This window comes from Melitaea cinxia, chromosome 19, assembly GCF_905220565.1.
Source record: "Melitaea cinxia chromosome 19, ilMelCinx1.1, whole genome shotgun sequence".
Classification (NCBI taxonomy): Eukaryota; Metazoa; Arthropoda; class Insecta; order Lepidoptera; family Nymphalidae; genus Melitaea; species Melitaea cinxia.
Window position 1 is genome coordinate 2,577,995 of NC_059412.1, and position 15,280 is coordinate 2,593,274.

General features: G+C 35.0%; 1 protein-coding gene across 1 annotated transcript in view; it reads right to left on the minus strand.

Moving 5' to 3' along the window:
* Positions 1-7,789: 7,789 nt before the first annotated feature.
* The window catches only part of LOC123662655 (coronin-7), a 32,957-nt gene continuing 25,466 nt past the window's right edge, over positions 7,790-15,280 (minus strand). The window contains exons 14-22 of the mRNA XM_045597462.1: positions 14,010-14,258; positions 12,763-13,022; positions 12,307-12,428; positions 11,577-11,715; positions 11,120-11,251; positions 10,435-10,509; positions 9,646-9,781; positions 8,782-8,891; positions 7,790-7,968 (exon numbers count right to left, since the gene is read on the minus strand). Of these exons, the coding sequence (XP_045453418.1) occupies positions 7,876-7,968; positions 8,782-8,891; positions 9,646-9,781; positions 10,435-10,509; positions 11,120-11,251; positions 11,577-11,715; positions 12,307-12,428; positions 12,763-13,022; positions 14,010-14,258 (1,316 nt within the window). The 3' untranslated portion in view covers positions 7,790-7,875. The remainder of the gene's footprint in view (positions 7,969-8,781; positions 8,892-9,645; positions 9,782-10,434; positions 10,510-11,119; positions 11,252-11,576; positions 11,716-12,306; positions 12,429-12,762; positions 13,023-14,009; positions 14,259-15,280) is intronic.

A 15,280-nucleotide genomic window follows, 5' to 3' on the forward strand; every position in this document is an offset into this window, starting at 1 on the left:
TATAAGAATTTCATAAAAATCTCGTTACATGCGGAAAATTGCGTTGCGTTTAGCAAATTGTTTATTTAAGTATAAAGTATTCATCTCGCTCGCATTCCTCCGACTTGATTTACATATACTATTATTTTTCACTGAATTTTTTTGTTCAAAAACAATAAAATACAGCCTTTATCACTCCTGAACAGTGTAACTTTCTGTTAGTGAAAGAATTATCATGATCGGATCAGTGTTTGCGAGGTTTACCCCCTACAAACAAAGAAAACCTAAAAACTTTACCTCTTTATAATATTAGTATAGATTTATACATAACTGGGTCCGGCAGAAGTTATCCAGCCCGGAACACAGCTATCAAATTTGATAGCTAACATACCGATAGCAGCACCACCTACCAGGTCCAATTGAGACAAAAACTACCCTGTCTCTCAAGTTGGACCAAATTACAGATGCTTACAAAATTTGATAAAAATTGGTTCAATAGTTTAGGAGTTACATACCGATAGCAGCGCCACCTATCGGGTCCAATTGAGATAAAATATCATAAAATCTGATGAGAGATGAGTTATCATAAAATCTGCTCATTAATCAATTCTACATCACATAGAGGAGAGAGGAATAAGAGCTTAAAAGCGGAATTATCCATTGTTAACGCCCCCGCAACCCCCTTTTATTGGTGGAAGTTCTTAAAATCCGTACTGAGCTGACCTTTACTTGGCGGAAGGAATATTCCTACCAAAATTTCAAGTCTCTACGCCTTATAGTTCCAGAGATATCGCGATGAGTCAATATATAGGTGGAAATCTCTTATATTTATTTATTTAGTAAGAACCACCAACAGAATTTCATGTTTCAAATATATATATATCCTATTAAACATAATTATGTAACTTATTCATTGATTAAAATCAAAAGCAGAAACATGTAAAACAGTCAGGCAATTACATAATTACATAGATATGCACATAGAGGCATAATTATGTGTTTATATTTACGAGCCTATACGTCCGTAACATCCCACGCTGTTACGGACTGAATCAATCTATTTTGTTGAACATTGGCGACTTTTTCCGTGTAGGATCTTAATCTACCACGCTGCTCCGGGTTGGCGGCTATGTGGGAATACAGAGATACGAATAATGATCGCTATCAGAAATTTATGATAACAATCGAAACCGACAGTTTAACGTGCTCTCCGAGACACGGGGGGAGACCCACAGGCTTAGACATTGAGCCCGGGAACAAACATTTGTATAAATCGGGAATGACGAATTGAAGAATGAAGATTGCAGAAATTAAACCTGCAACCAATGGTATTTAGGCGCAGCGCACGCATCGATATCGAATTCGAAGTTATCAGAGCAATTTAACATATATACAAGAACGTGACAACAACCGTCGGGGCAGTAGCCCACCAGACACAACATCCGTCTGGTCAGAGGATCCTTCCTTTTCGATGGCGGACGAGGAACTTAACACCCAGTTCCTCACACCCCAAACTGGTGATCCCGAGTATGAACATCAGCGCAGCCTTCATCGTCATCATCACTTCTCAAACTTTCGAGCAGCGTAAGCTGTCTCGTTTCATAGGACAACCAAACTAAGTTGTTTTTTTTAATTCCAATCATAATAACTAAATTACTTGGGAATGACTATTACATAAGGAAACTCATAACTAACATTGAAAGAAGAAAGAAATTAATACCCTCGAGAGCCAAATCAAAATGTCTTTAATTCCTCATCAAACTGAGTAGAACTAGTCATCAAATGATTAGGTAATAGAGTTATCTGTAGGTCGTAGCCAAGAGTCCACGACAATTAACGAATGTTTTCGGTTTCGTTACACCAATTAATGAGGCCGCGTGCGGGAAACATTTGAGACACTAATTACCAGTGGGATTGCTTTGATTATTTCATGGTCAGACAGACACTTGTAAACAAATTACTGTACGAACTAATTACTCTATTTTTCCTTTGAAATCGACACGGTCTAATACATTAATGTTAAATAAAACTAATTTTGTCTGGTAATAATGGATGGATCGAAAAGTTATGTTTACAGATATGTTACGAGTATGATAATTAATTGTTTAAATTTCCGAAAAAATGCTGTCAGCATTCTTGACAATGTACGCCTTTAATTAATACCGTATATAACTATTGCTTTTATTAACCGACTTCCAAAAAAGAAGGAGGTTCTCAATTCGACCATATTTTTTTTATGTATGTTACATCAGAACTTTTAACCGGGTGGACCGATTTCGTCAATTTTTTTTTTAATCGAAAGATGGTGTGTGTCAATTGGTCCCATTTAAATTTATTTGAGATCTAACAATTACTTATCGAGTTATATCTAATAATGCGTTTTTACTTGACGCTTTTTTGGTCGACCTACGTGGTATTATACCACATAACTTTTTACTGAATGTACCGATTTTGATAATTCTATTTTTGTTGGAAAGGAAATATTCCTAATATTGTACCTTGATAAAAAAAACCAGGATTTGATGATGGGATCCCAGGGAAATCGAGGGAAACTCTCGAAAATCCGCATAATTTTTTACTAGGTGTACCGATTTTGATAATTTTTAATTTAATCAAAATCTGATGTTTATCAGGTGGTCACATTTAAATTTTATCGAGATCTGATAACTACTTTTTGAGTAATCTTTGATAACGCGTAGTTACTTGACTATTTCTTCGTCGATCTACCTTGTATTACTTGTCGATGTAATTGAAGTCGGTTTTTTTTTCGTTTGCCTGCAAACACAATTATTGTTAATATATATTTCATTCACATTTTGATAATATTGAATTTATTTTATTCTGTTATTTTTATTATAAAGAATAAAAATTCATTTTTACATTTACCTACTTCATCATATGCATTATTTCACATGGGTTATAATAACAATATATTGCGTTAAGTCGGGAGTTCCAAATTCAAACTTATTTGTAGTTCGGACTTTTAATTCAAAATTCAGTAAAAACTTTTTGTTTTTCCTAAAACATCTTAGAGAAGATTAGGTCACTTATACAAACTTTTTTTTATTATCTCTTTTTGCCTTTTGTGCTAATATTAATTAGCTCAGCTTCCGGTATTGTTCACCTACCAACGTCAGCTCTAGTACATTAGATATTATTATAAGTCGGCTCGTAGAGAATGCTTTTAACGCTTTCTATAGTTTAATAATTTATATTACCAAGAAATGGGACTTTACTGGCTATTACAGTTTAGCTCAGTTCAGTATTACTCAACTTGGTACAATCACACTGAAGTCTGGAACATTCGACTGATGGCCTCTTCATCCACGTAGGAAAAGGAGAAAAGGAAGGTCAAATTAGTAACTAATTATTACTATAAATGAAACACAACAAAATTTAGCAAGAGATTTAATAAAAAAATGCAAAGTAATAAAATATCTCCAAATATTGAACCTTACCGCTAGGGATATCTGTTGGTTTACAAAATATTATGAAAAACTACACGCACTCACACAATACCGAGGTTACGTTTGGGTTTCGTTACAGATTTGACAATTTTTCAACGTTACATCAATTGCACAGAAATTTAAAATTAACAGTTATGTATGTATGTACAATGACGTCACAGTGCTACTTATTTTGTAAAACGCCGATTGAATTCAATCACAAAAATTGGCACCGATTTTCGATTGTAGCAACACTGGTGAAAAAAAAAAACTTATTTTAAAAAATAATATGATACAAAAAACAATTATTGTCATTTCACAACTTTGGTACGGGAGGAAAGAGAGAGAAGTTGTTTTTGTGCTAACAATATATGAGATTTAATGTAGTCATTTCAAGTTGGAGGAAGACGGAAAAAACATTTAAAGTTTTATTACACTCACTCGTCGTTTTCACTTTTTTTTTAAATGCTTAACAAACCGCTGTATACACGCCTTTAAACATAAAATGCCATAGTAAGTAATAAAACCTCTGAATTTATGAAATGTTCCAGAAAAACGTCCTACTTTTTTTTAAATATCATCTTGTAATATAAATAACAAATATATCTTTTTAAATACAACGCTTTACAGATTGTGTGTCACATATTCAAATTCAAAAGACAGACCAATCACTTCAAACTAACTTAAACAAAAATCTAAAATCCTAATTAATATAAGTATCATAATTAATATATTTCATAATTATTTCAAAACACTTTAAATCGTTCATACAAAGAGACAAGTTGTATATGGATAGAAACACCCATACACACTCATACGCACATATGCTCAGAAGATAATAATATTTGGCGGGTACTTCAAAATAAATTTTACATCCGCTTGCGTGAGTTTACAAATAGTTTTATTAGTAGCAATAAAAATGATTAAAAACGTTGATTGGTATAATTCTTATGATCAAAACATCGTCATGATTGATATTTACGTCTAAAGGCGTGATTCAGCGTTATTTTTGATAAACTTATTTCAAAATACAATATTAGTTTCATGAGAATGTTTACAGCTATTGCGTGTATAGTACCAAAGGTGCGTTGTTTATTAAATTGTAAGTAATTGCTTATAGCTCGTACTGATATGAAAGAATGTGCAGTATAATAGACATTTATTCAACTAATTTTTATCAAAACGTTAGTTATATCGTTACAATAAAAATTCGCTCAAATAAATACAATAAACTAAAGGAATATGAACCTTAAGTAATACATATTAGATATTAAAGAATAACTTGACTAGCAAATTACATCTATACATATTTTAAGTAATACGAAAGCGTATGTACGTCGCATCGTTCTGTCCTGCTCGCACTTAGCTCTGTGCGAAAGAGACAGCAACAAAGGACGTCCACTAGGCCTGGTGCGTTTATACAAATTTAAAACCTATAGCCTTAGTGATTTATTAAGATTATAAACTAAAATAATTTATAATAATACATAAATATATCAAACAATATGTCTGTTGTTTTTAAATATTGTAAAGAAAATTATAAATAAATAGTCAATGAAAAAAAAATCTTTCAGCCATTTAAATTCGTTTTTTAAAAACAATTTAGTTTGCAAATATCGCCTTGGAATAATGGCTTGTGTCTAAAGTATTAACTGACCGGATTTTATAAATCGTCCAAAGTGTTTCCATGACCATAAACATTTTATTGTTATATACATTTTCATGTTATCTTTGTAAAAATTTACACAAAACTTAATCAATCATCTCTTCAAACTACCTTCCGAAGTTTAAGTGCAGTAATTGGCAAATGTAGTATGTATACTCGTTACTCTTTCACGCAAAAACTACTGGACCGATTTTAATGACACTTGGTACGTAGATAGCTGAAGATCTAGAATAACACATAGGCTACTTGTTATCCCGACATTCCCACGGGATCGCGAATTACGCGGATGAAATCGTATAATCTTCAATTGTATATATTATACATATTATAATGTTATTAAATAAACTCGGGCAATGATACGGGATATGACTCGTAGTCCAGGAACAGTAACCATAAATGGTGATCAATCCTATCCATTTCAAAATCATATCCACATTGTCTATCTTGAAAAAACGGGTTTCGTATATCCACAAAATGTCAATGGCCACGGAAATAAATAATAATAAAAAAATCCAATAAAAATATCTAAACCCGAATATACAAAACATTAAATAACATGCCTGCGACAACTCTTTGGCGTTTTGAGCAAAACGGTATGTATGGCATCATCTAGCGGTACTAAACGCTTTCAATCACATATAAATTTCATATATAACTTCATATGTATAATGAATATAGAAATTTACCGGTTACATTATTTACGTCAATTCCCTAATACATAGGATCACCCTATATTCTTATCTATATGCAATATATAATATAATTAAATACGAAAGCACATTGTGTAAATAAATGCATAATTATGGCAAAAAGTAGGAATGATAGGATTTTTTAGACGTCGAATTGAAATCATCAACACTGTTTGTAAATAAGTTTTAGTATAACCAATAATTTATTTTTCCCATATGATCAACATACCAACTTAATGATTCTATCAATTGAAGCATGTCATAGATTATTAAAGAAATTAATACGTATTAATGAGCATAAAATGAGCATGTCACAATGTTTGGTCACTTGTATTGAAATCACAAAACTTTAAAAGTTTTAAATTATTCGCGATAGACAAAAATATTTTCTTGAATAAAACTCTAAAATATCTATTACAAGATAAACTAAAAGAGAGCTAATTAACGTCTGATAGTTCATAAAAATGAATACAAAGTGTATTTTTTCAATAAAATTAAAAGGTAATCCATTTCAAGGGTAAATTGCTAAAACTAAGCGTATAAAAGAATTACGCGTTCGGATAGCGGTAGGATAAAGCTTTTCTTTTATCTATATAATTGCAACTTATGTATATTCAATGATAAATGAAAGTGATTTTTATTATTATTACACTAAAATATATGGGATACTAAAACCAAATTGGTTTCTCTAAGTTGATACAAAACCTATTCAGATGAATATAAAAATGCGTTATACGTTTGGTTATATTATCGTGTCGACTTATAATTAAGTTGAGAACGTGTAAAAGTATCAGGTTAGTATAAAGCTATCACGGTCTTTTAAGTGAGCAAGTGGAATTACAGACAAGAGACGTACAGACTTTACAGATACAAGATTACACGGCAAACCAGCGCAGGCATATTGATTGCATATTATCTCTTTTTTCATGCCAGCCCAATTTAGCACCTGGCGTTAGTTAAAATTCAGAAAATTTACAATAATCACACAATTCTTGCGCAATTATCGAACTTTATAGGTTAATACTATCAATTGCCGATCGCTTTTTCTAACACAATTTTGTATAAATAGCTCCAAAAACAATTTAACGAACACATTTGGTAACAATAATTTATTAAAGAGATTGATTGGCGACAAAGCCAGCCCTGCGGTCACCAACCCGCCTGCCCAGCGTGGTGACTATGGGCAAAACACATGAGTTCACGTTATTTTTGGCGTAAACTTGTGGAGGCCTATGTCCAGCAGTGGACTGTATAGGCTGTAATGATGAAAGAGATTGATTGCTTGACTTTTGAGTTGCTTTTGAATCGCAGTTTGACAGCAATAGTTTCACAATTATTTCTAACGATTTGCCATTGCAAATTACATAATTATTAATTATATTATCCATTAAAATACCAATAGCTTGATCTGTAATAAATTTGCTGTTATATATAGTTATCGATTAGTATCTTGTATTCAAGTAAATCTAGACATTACAATAACGTCTCTGCCTGTCGAAATAATAAAACAATAGTGTTCTATCAAAAGTGATATCGGCTATTTACTATGCTATAGTTACAATATTTAAAAATAGGTATACGCTAGAAAAATGTCTATAAAATATCGCATGTAGGCTGAGTATCAAAACACTTAGGGCGGTTAGGTAACCTAGCTCGAGGACTCGGGTATCCTTGGATATGGACTATTACGGGACTAATTAGTTACACGATATACTTGTATAAACATGTTTCTTGATGACTTTCCACTGAGATCATGAATAATACTTCTATTGGTTTTATACTAGATCGAGCGTCGTAAGGAATGTCATTGGAGTATTTATTTATTTTTATTCAAGTATATGGTGTAATTGCTTATATTTACTGCACCAGGGGTCTTCACTGATTATATTTAAATTAAAAATTCATTTAAAAATAAATATTTTTACGTAAAATCAATTGATTGAAATAAACTTAAATATCGTCAAAACATCATTAAAATTATTTTTTCAAATAAAATACTTCGATAATAATATGGTTTAAGAATATTATAATTCAAATACATTCAGTGAATAATTCATATGTTTCCATTCATTCGGTCTCGCTGAATGTAGGGTGTTCATTGGTCCCATTCAGACTCGTCGACCCCCTCCATGCTGTCCTGTTCCAGCTTGAGATTCATTGTCACTTTAGCGCTCATTGCTTTCATTATCTGTGGAAGTAAGTGTAGTAAATGAATAATTTAATTTACATTTAAAAATAAGGGTAGTAAAAATGTCACTTCAAATAAATCGACTGTCCCCACGTACAGTATCGAAACTGAAATTTTTCTATTTTTTTATTGCATGAAAAAACTACTTTTTATGTATATTTTCAAAGAAAAAAAGAGATAATGCTATAAAATACACATTAAATCACATTTTTCATGAGTTTATACTCATTATTGATACTTAACAAATCATTCAGCGTAAAAAATGTAGTGCCTTTTTTTCAATTTCGATATTATACGTAGGGAAAGTCGAAATATGTTATGACTTTATCTAAATGTTTTGTTTTAAAATCTCCTCTACTCCAAGGTTGTCTGGAAGAAATCGCCTACCTAGCGATAAGTCCGCCTTTGTGCATATTATTATTTAGTAAGTTTTTATTTTTTAAGATACCTATGTAGTTTAACTTTTATGCACAATAAAGTATATTTCTTCTTCTTCTTCTTCTAAATAATTAAATTAAACCACATGTATAGCATACTATTTTTGATAACTTTTAAAGTTTTGGTTTTAGATGTCTATCAGGAGTTTTATTTATGCAAAATATCATCGGCAATAATCAAAAAATCAGTCCAATGGACGCTATTTGACAAATGTTTGGATGGTCAGAAATTAAAAAAAAAAAACCTTTGTATACATTATTTTTCTTCAGTCTTTGAAGGGATATAAGAAAAATTAACACTTAGTTTTTGTATTAAAGCTTGCAGTCAGGTAAACTTCATTAAAGATAAAAATATTGTATTTTAAATAATTCTTACGCTATCTTGTTTCTCCTTGGGATCCATGGGTACGTGTGACTTGATGAGGTCCGGCTTTGGTTTCTGCGGGGGCTTTTCTTTGGCTGGCGCCGTGGCTTGTTGACTCGACACTACAAATACATTCAGTTGTTAGCTTCAAGTTTATGTAAATAGCTTAAGAAATAACAAAATTGTAACTCCCAGGTTCCGACTGCGCAAAATAAATGTCTCCTTTTTGGGTTATGGTATTTGCATGTATAATAAAATCCCACAAACAATTTTTCAATTGTCTCAAAATAAATTTAAAGTTTATATTAAAAAAATAATAATAGATAAAGCCTATTATTCGGTGCACGATTACATACGAGTGTATAGTTGATAAAGATGTGACGGACTTAGTGACGCTGTATTTCATGCAAGATTTTATTAATTTTGTACTTAAACACAGTTTATATGATTTTTCAAAAGAGTAACTGCGGAGTTTCTTTCCGATTCTTTTCTGCAGAATCTACATTCCGAATCGGTGGTAGCTTCAAAATAAATTATTATTTTTGTAAAAGTGAACTTTTACAAAAATAATAATTTATTTTGAAAGTTTTAATTTGTAAAATGACTATTCGAAAGTGCTCATTGGGGCCTATTTGAATAAAGCTGTTTTTGATTTTAATTTTGACTTTCAATAATTTTTTAAAATTTTAGATTTTTAGATTGCTCAACATTTTAAAAATATACAGTGAAGTATGAATAGAAAGACTATGGGATAGTTGTTGGCTTAAAAGTATATGAACAATGACAATTTGCCACTAGATCCACGTCACAGCGTGGTCAGTCGCAGGTCATTCGCAGGTCAGTCGCGGGTCAGTCGCAGGTCAGCCTAGTACTCACGCGACTCCATGCCGGGCGGCTGCAGGCTGGCGGTGCGCGGCGCCACGCGCTCGCCCGCGAGCCAGGAGCGCGCGCTCTGCCACGGGCTCCACGTCACCAGCGTGGGCGGGAACAGGTCGTCTTGGAACAGCTCGCTCTGCGGGAGAACACGACGATAATTTGCCTGATATTTAAAAGTACGAAAAAACATTTCGAAAGTGACGTGATTATACACTCGTCTTCATTCACATCATTATACAGTCATGTTGATGTTACAACTATGTGGGATTTTTTTAAAGAGTGCCTAAGAATTAAACAGCATGACAATCACAAAATGCGAAATGGTTATTGACGCTTATGGACATCAGCAACATTAGAGAAGTTACGCGTGCATCGTCGTCTTTGAGAGAAAAGATGTCAGGCCACTTGACGCCCCAGATAACAGTGCGCAGACAAACGTCAAGGGGAAGTTTATTTCACAGTTTGCAAGTACGTGGAAAAAAAATGAGCGTGAAATCCACACATTTGACGCAAATCAGGCATAAGGCGCGACAGTAAAAGTGAGACGGTACCAAGTATAAGTTCTTCAGAACATTTTGGATGGTATCCATAATCAGACGGTAAAGAACGAAACAGAAAGCCAATGTCTATCTGGTGTGATGTATTACACTTTGTTATAAACCAGCTTTGGAACCAGGTTTGGAAACATCGACGATGCAAACTGCCAAAAAGTGCAAACGATATTCCACATGCACAATATTTATATTTATTTATGACTATGTCATACCATAAAAAATTAACATAACTGACCTTTATTCTTGGAACGGTGAAAGATAACGGCTCGATGGTACCATTCGTCAACCTTAACGCTCTCGCAAACTCCACCTAAACAAACAGTTACAATCTAATATGGTCATAGTAAATTGCCTTTTCATGGTAATGCGCAGTTTGTTCGTGTATTCTTGAACACATTCATTACCTTATTAATCGGTTTATTGAAACTCTTAAAATATAAATCCTATTTAGTGATAAATTTTATTATGTCCATGCCTGTAAATTAAAAATAAAAAGATTCTATTTCTTGCCGCTTGGTGTTTCTGGTTTGTTCTTATTGACTATTACTTGTCTATTATCATGAGGTCTTGTAGTTTTAGTGTATTAATAAAAAAATAATTTCATATCAGAAATCTTACTCAGTTTCAATTAAATAAAACCTAAACCCAATTAATAAACCATATGTATAAATAGTAATAAGTCTCATGATTTATTGTTACACACAAAAATTTTAGGGAAAATTTCCTTCAAAAATGAGTAAAATTATTTATTTTATACTATAGAGGTTGAAAACAAGCGTAGGGCCCAACAGAAAAGCAGATACCGTACCCTATAGACGCCTGCAATACCAGGAGCATTGTAAGCGCGTTGTCAACCCTATCCCCGACCTTCCCCAGGAGCTCTGGCTCCTTTAGTAAAAAAAAAAATGGTCTGTACTCACCTTTTCAACGGCTAACAAATTCTTCTGCAGGAATACGATTCCTTGATGCAAGGTAGCGCAGCGGTGGTGCGACAACGCGCACAAGTACGGCGCCTCGCTAGTCACTTCGTAGCAGTATATTGTGGAATCACCCTTCAAATAAACATTATTATTAGAAAAGTATAATAAATATATATATATAGAATTAACAATATATACAAGAACCCGATAACAACCGTTGGGGGCAGTAGACATTACACCCGTCTGGTCGGAGAATCCTCCCTTTTCAATGGTGGATGAGGAATTCCCCCCCCCCCCAAAAAATCTACCACACAATTCTAAAATATATGATTTATTGATAAATCGATTCAGCCTGAACAGCAGGGGGATCCCTGCTGTGCATAGGTTTCTCTTCACGTAGGAAATAGCCTTGGTACGATCTGTGAGTAACTTTTATTTATACAAATTAATAACTTACCCGACCAGTCAGGAAGAGCGTGTTGGAGTCGTGATCGATGTGAATATGCAGAATAGCGGGTGATACGTCAAGTCCAACAGTGCAAACCGGTGTTGATAAGTCGCTCGCGTTGTACAAAAGTATCTGACGCTCTGACACCCTGAAAGATTAAATAAATAAAATTATTTATTTCGAACCAATCAAGATCCATATATAGGTGACAGATAAAAATAAGTAGATTGTATTTTAAATGGCGTTTGCAATATCACAACTGAACCCCTCCCCCACCCCACCATTGCCTTCATCGCACCCGCTTCTATCTTTCATCAACCCCTAGGAGCTACAACCACGTGAGGTCCCTTGTGGATGTAGCGACATCTATCACGCGGCATACAAACTAGAGAAAAACTGACGTATCCTACATCGCGCTATCAAAGTTATCAAAGTGATTGAGTATATATACAAGATCTCGACAACAACCGTTGGGCCGGTAGCCCGTCAGACACAATAACCGTCCGGTCGAAGGATCCTCCCTTTTCAGTGGTAGATGAGAAACTTAACACCCTGATTGTTCACACTTTCCCAAACTGGTGACCCCGACGTGAGACCCGGCTTGCATAAAGGTACCTACACCGAAAATTACTACACACCCCTTCTGAATTATAATCATAATATACACAGTGGTAGTGAGTAATCTCATTATAACCACAACTACCACCATACCATCTAACTCCATATGTTCAACACTTACTTATCGAAGCCGGTGAGCACGAGGTGTGTGTCGTGTAACGCCCACACTATGCGAGCTCCGCGACTACCGACCGGGCCCGGACCGCGTCTCAACGGCTCTGCTGAGGAGCGAGGCTTGAATATCTGTAGAGGTTAATAGGAGTAGGTAGGTTTTTTTTTCATAACTGGTTTTATAAGAGAAGTCGTTTGTATCTTCTAAAATGTATATATTAATAAAATTATATCCTTTTCATTTTCATTTTTCATTATTTTATTTTCATTTTAGTAAAATTTCACAACTTTAAACTCATTAACAAGTTATATCGCTTTTAATTGAACCCCTTAAAGTATGGTGAGTGAAATATATGCGTAATCAAGTACAATATATACTTTATAATCAATACTACTCAAACTTAAAATGCTTAATTGAGTCATAAAAAGTATAGATATTGAAAGTACTTATACCAAAACCACTTACCCGTACGTATCCATCCTTACAAACAGTAGCTAGATATTCCCCACAAGTCGACCAATCGAGTGCGAATATCTGTTCAGTGTGACCAGTCAACGTGATCTCCGCTGTCGGTGTTTCTTGGCTGAGATCCCAGATCTTGATAGTTAGGTCGTGAGCGGCTGTCGTTAGGAGGTCAGAAGCGGTCGGGTGGAAACGTATGATGTATATCTTGTCGGGGTGAGCGGAGAATGTACGGTTGGGCTCGTTCGTCGATTCTTGGAGGCCTAGAATATTTATTGGTGTTTTAATGCTAACAATTAGTAATATAATTGTATTAGCAGGCAAACTAAGAAAAACCGACTTAAATTATATTGACAAGTAATACAATGTAGGTGGACGAAAAAATAGTAAAGTTTTATCGCATATATATACGCATATCATATGTATACGCATTATCAAAGATAACTCCAATAGTTTTAATCAGATCTCGATGAAATTTAAATGTGACCACGTGATAAACATCGGCTTTCGATTAAATTAAAAATCATCAAAATCGGTACACCCAGTAAAAAATTATGCGGATTTTCGAGAGTTTCCCTCGATTTCTCTGGAATCCCTCATCAGATCCTGGTTTCCTTATCATGGTACCAAATTAGGGATATGTCCTTTCTAACAAAAAAAGAATTATCAAAATCGGTTAAAAAGCAGAAATTAGATAATTTGATGTTAATCAAGAAATAAAATTAGAAACTGTATAATTTGATGAGCTACGGAATTATTGGCGAACCTCACACGATTTTTGACTATCACTTTACAATGGGAAACTAATTTAAATTACGTTTCCACAGGACATAATATTTATGTTTCGGAGATCTTGCATCCATTATACACAGTTACAGATGAAACGATAGCTGATGTACTAACAAGAGGTATATGCAAATTAAAAATGGATGCTGAATATGGTAAATTTCAGTAAATTGGATGCATATCAAAACTTTAATTAAACTGAATATCTGTATCATAGTCGTTTATCTAATTTGCTGCTTGTAGGTTTATTGTTCATCAAAACTTGAAGTTAACTTTTCTACGTGAAAATCAACTTTCATATCTGTACGCGTTTTGGCACGCACGGGTCACTCGCGGGTCACGCGCGGGTCATGCTCGGGTCACGAGTGGGTCACGCACGGGTCACGCACGGGTCAGTCACAGATCACGTACGGGTCACGCGCGGGTCACGCACGGGTCACGCGCGGGTCACGCGCGGCACTCACCGTCGTCGGGCAGCAGCCACTCGCGCACGCAGCCGTCGTCGCAGGCCACGAGCAGGCGGCGCTCGGCGAAGGGGTCGAAGGCCCAGTCGGCCAGCGGCTGCGCGTGCAGCAGCGCGGGCGGGTGCAGCGCGGCGGGGTGGTGCGGCGGCGCGCGCGCCGCGCTCGTGCTGCCGCGCGGCAGCTCCACCACGCCCAGCCGCCCGCCGCCGCCGCCGCCGCCCACCGGCACGGCGCAGCGCACGCCGTTGCCTGAAGTTATAGCACAACTTCATGAGTCGGCCTCCTACCTTATATCTTACATATATATATATATATATATATATATATATATTGTTTATTTATACTTCATTGTACACCACAACTACATTTTAAACAATAAACACATTAAAAAAAACTTTAGCCATTTCTTCCAGACAACTCAATTAAAGGAAGGATAAATTTAATAGAATCTCGAGACAGGGTAGGTGGTGCAGTTATATGATAAACTTACATGCTAATACATACACACTAATACTTATACAGAATACACACATAAATACAACACAAGGTGATGAATAAAAGAAAAATAAAGTATGAGGAATAAAAAGTAAGAAAGGCTTGATAGCAAGAACTGGTATGAAGAAAAAGTAGACACCGATCCATCTTCATCCGACTCCCGAACTCGTGTCGGAGGCATAGAAAAAAAGAAAAGGTCCTGAATCATCTCTCATGACCCGGGTGGAATTCGAATTGTATTATTTTATACAAATAAGTTGGCAAACAAGCATACAGCTCATCTAATGGTAAGCGATTACCGTAGTTTATAGACGCCTGCAACAGCAGAAGCATCGGAATCGAATTGACAACACTATCCCCGACCCTCCCCAGGAGCTCTGGCGACCTTACTTAATACAGGAAGGTCAGATACATCGAAATAGTTTCCCAGTAAAGGCTGTTCCAAATTTCAAACAAGATGTTGTGGCTTACCTCAATTAAAATACAATAGACTAGCGTTGGGCGTTATTTAACGTAATCGGTTTCAGTAACTAGTTACGAAGCTGATAACCATGTACGTAGTTTCGCCGATACGAATGTAACGATTATTTTACGTACGCAGTTTTATCAAAAACTTGACACAACGACCGGCGCATAAGCGTTTTGCCTAATAACGTAACACAATACGCAGAATACGCTTACGCGTAGGATAAAAAAAAATGGCTATAAGTACTATAGGTGCATCTTTGTTTTTGAATATGCTCATGCGATTTTGTACCCAATTACTATGATCTTAA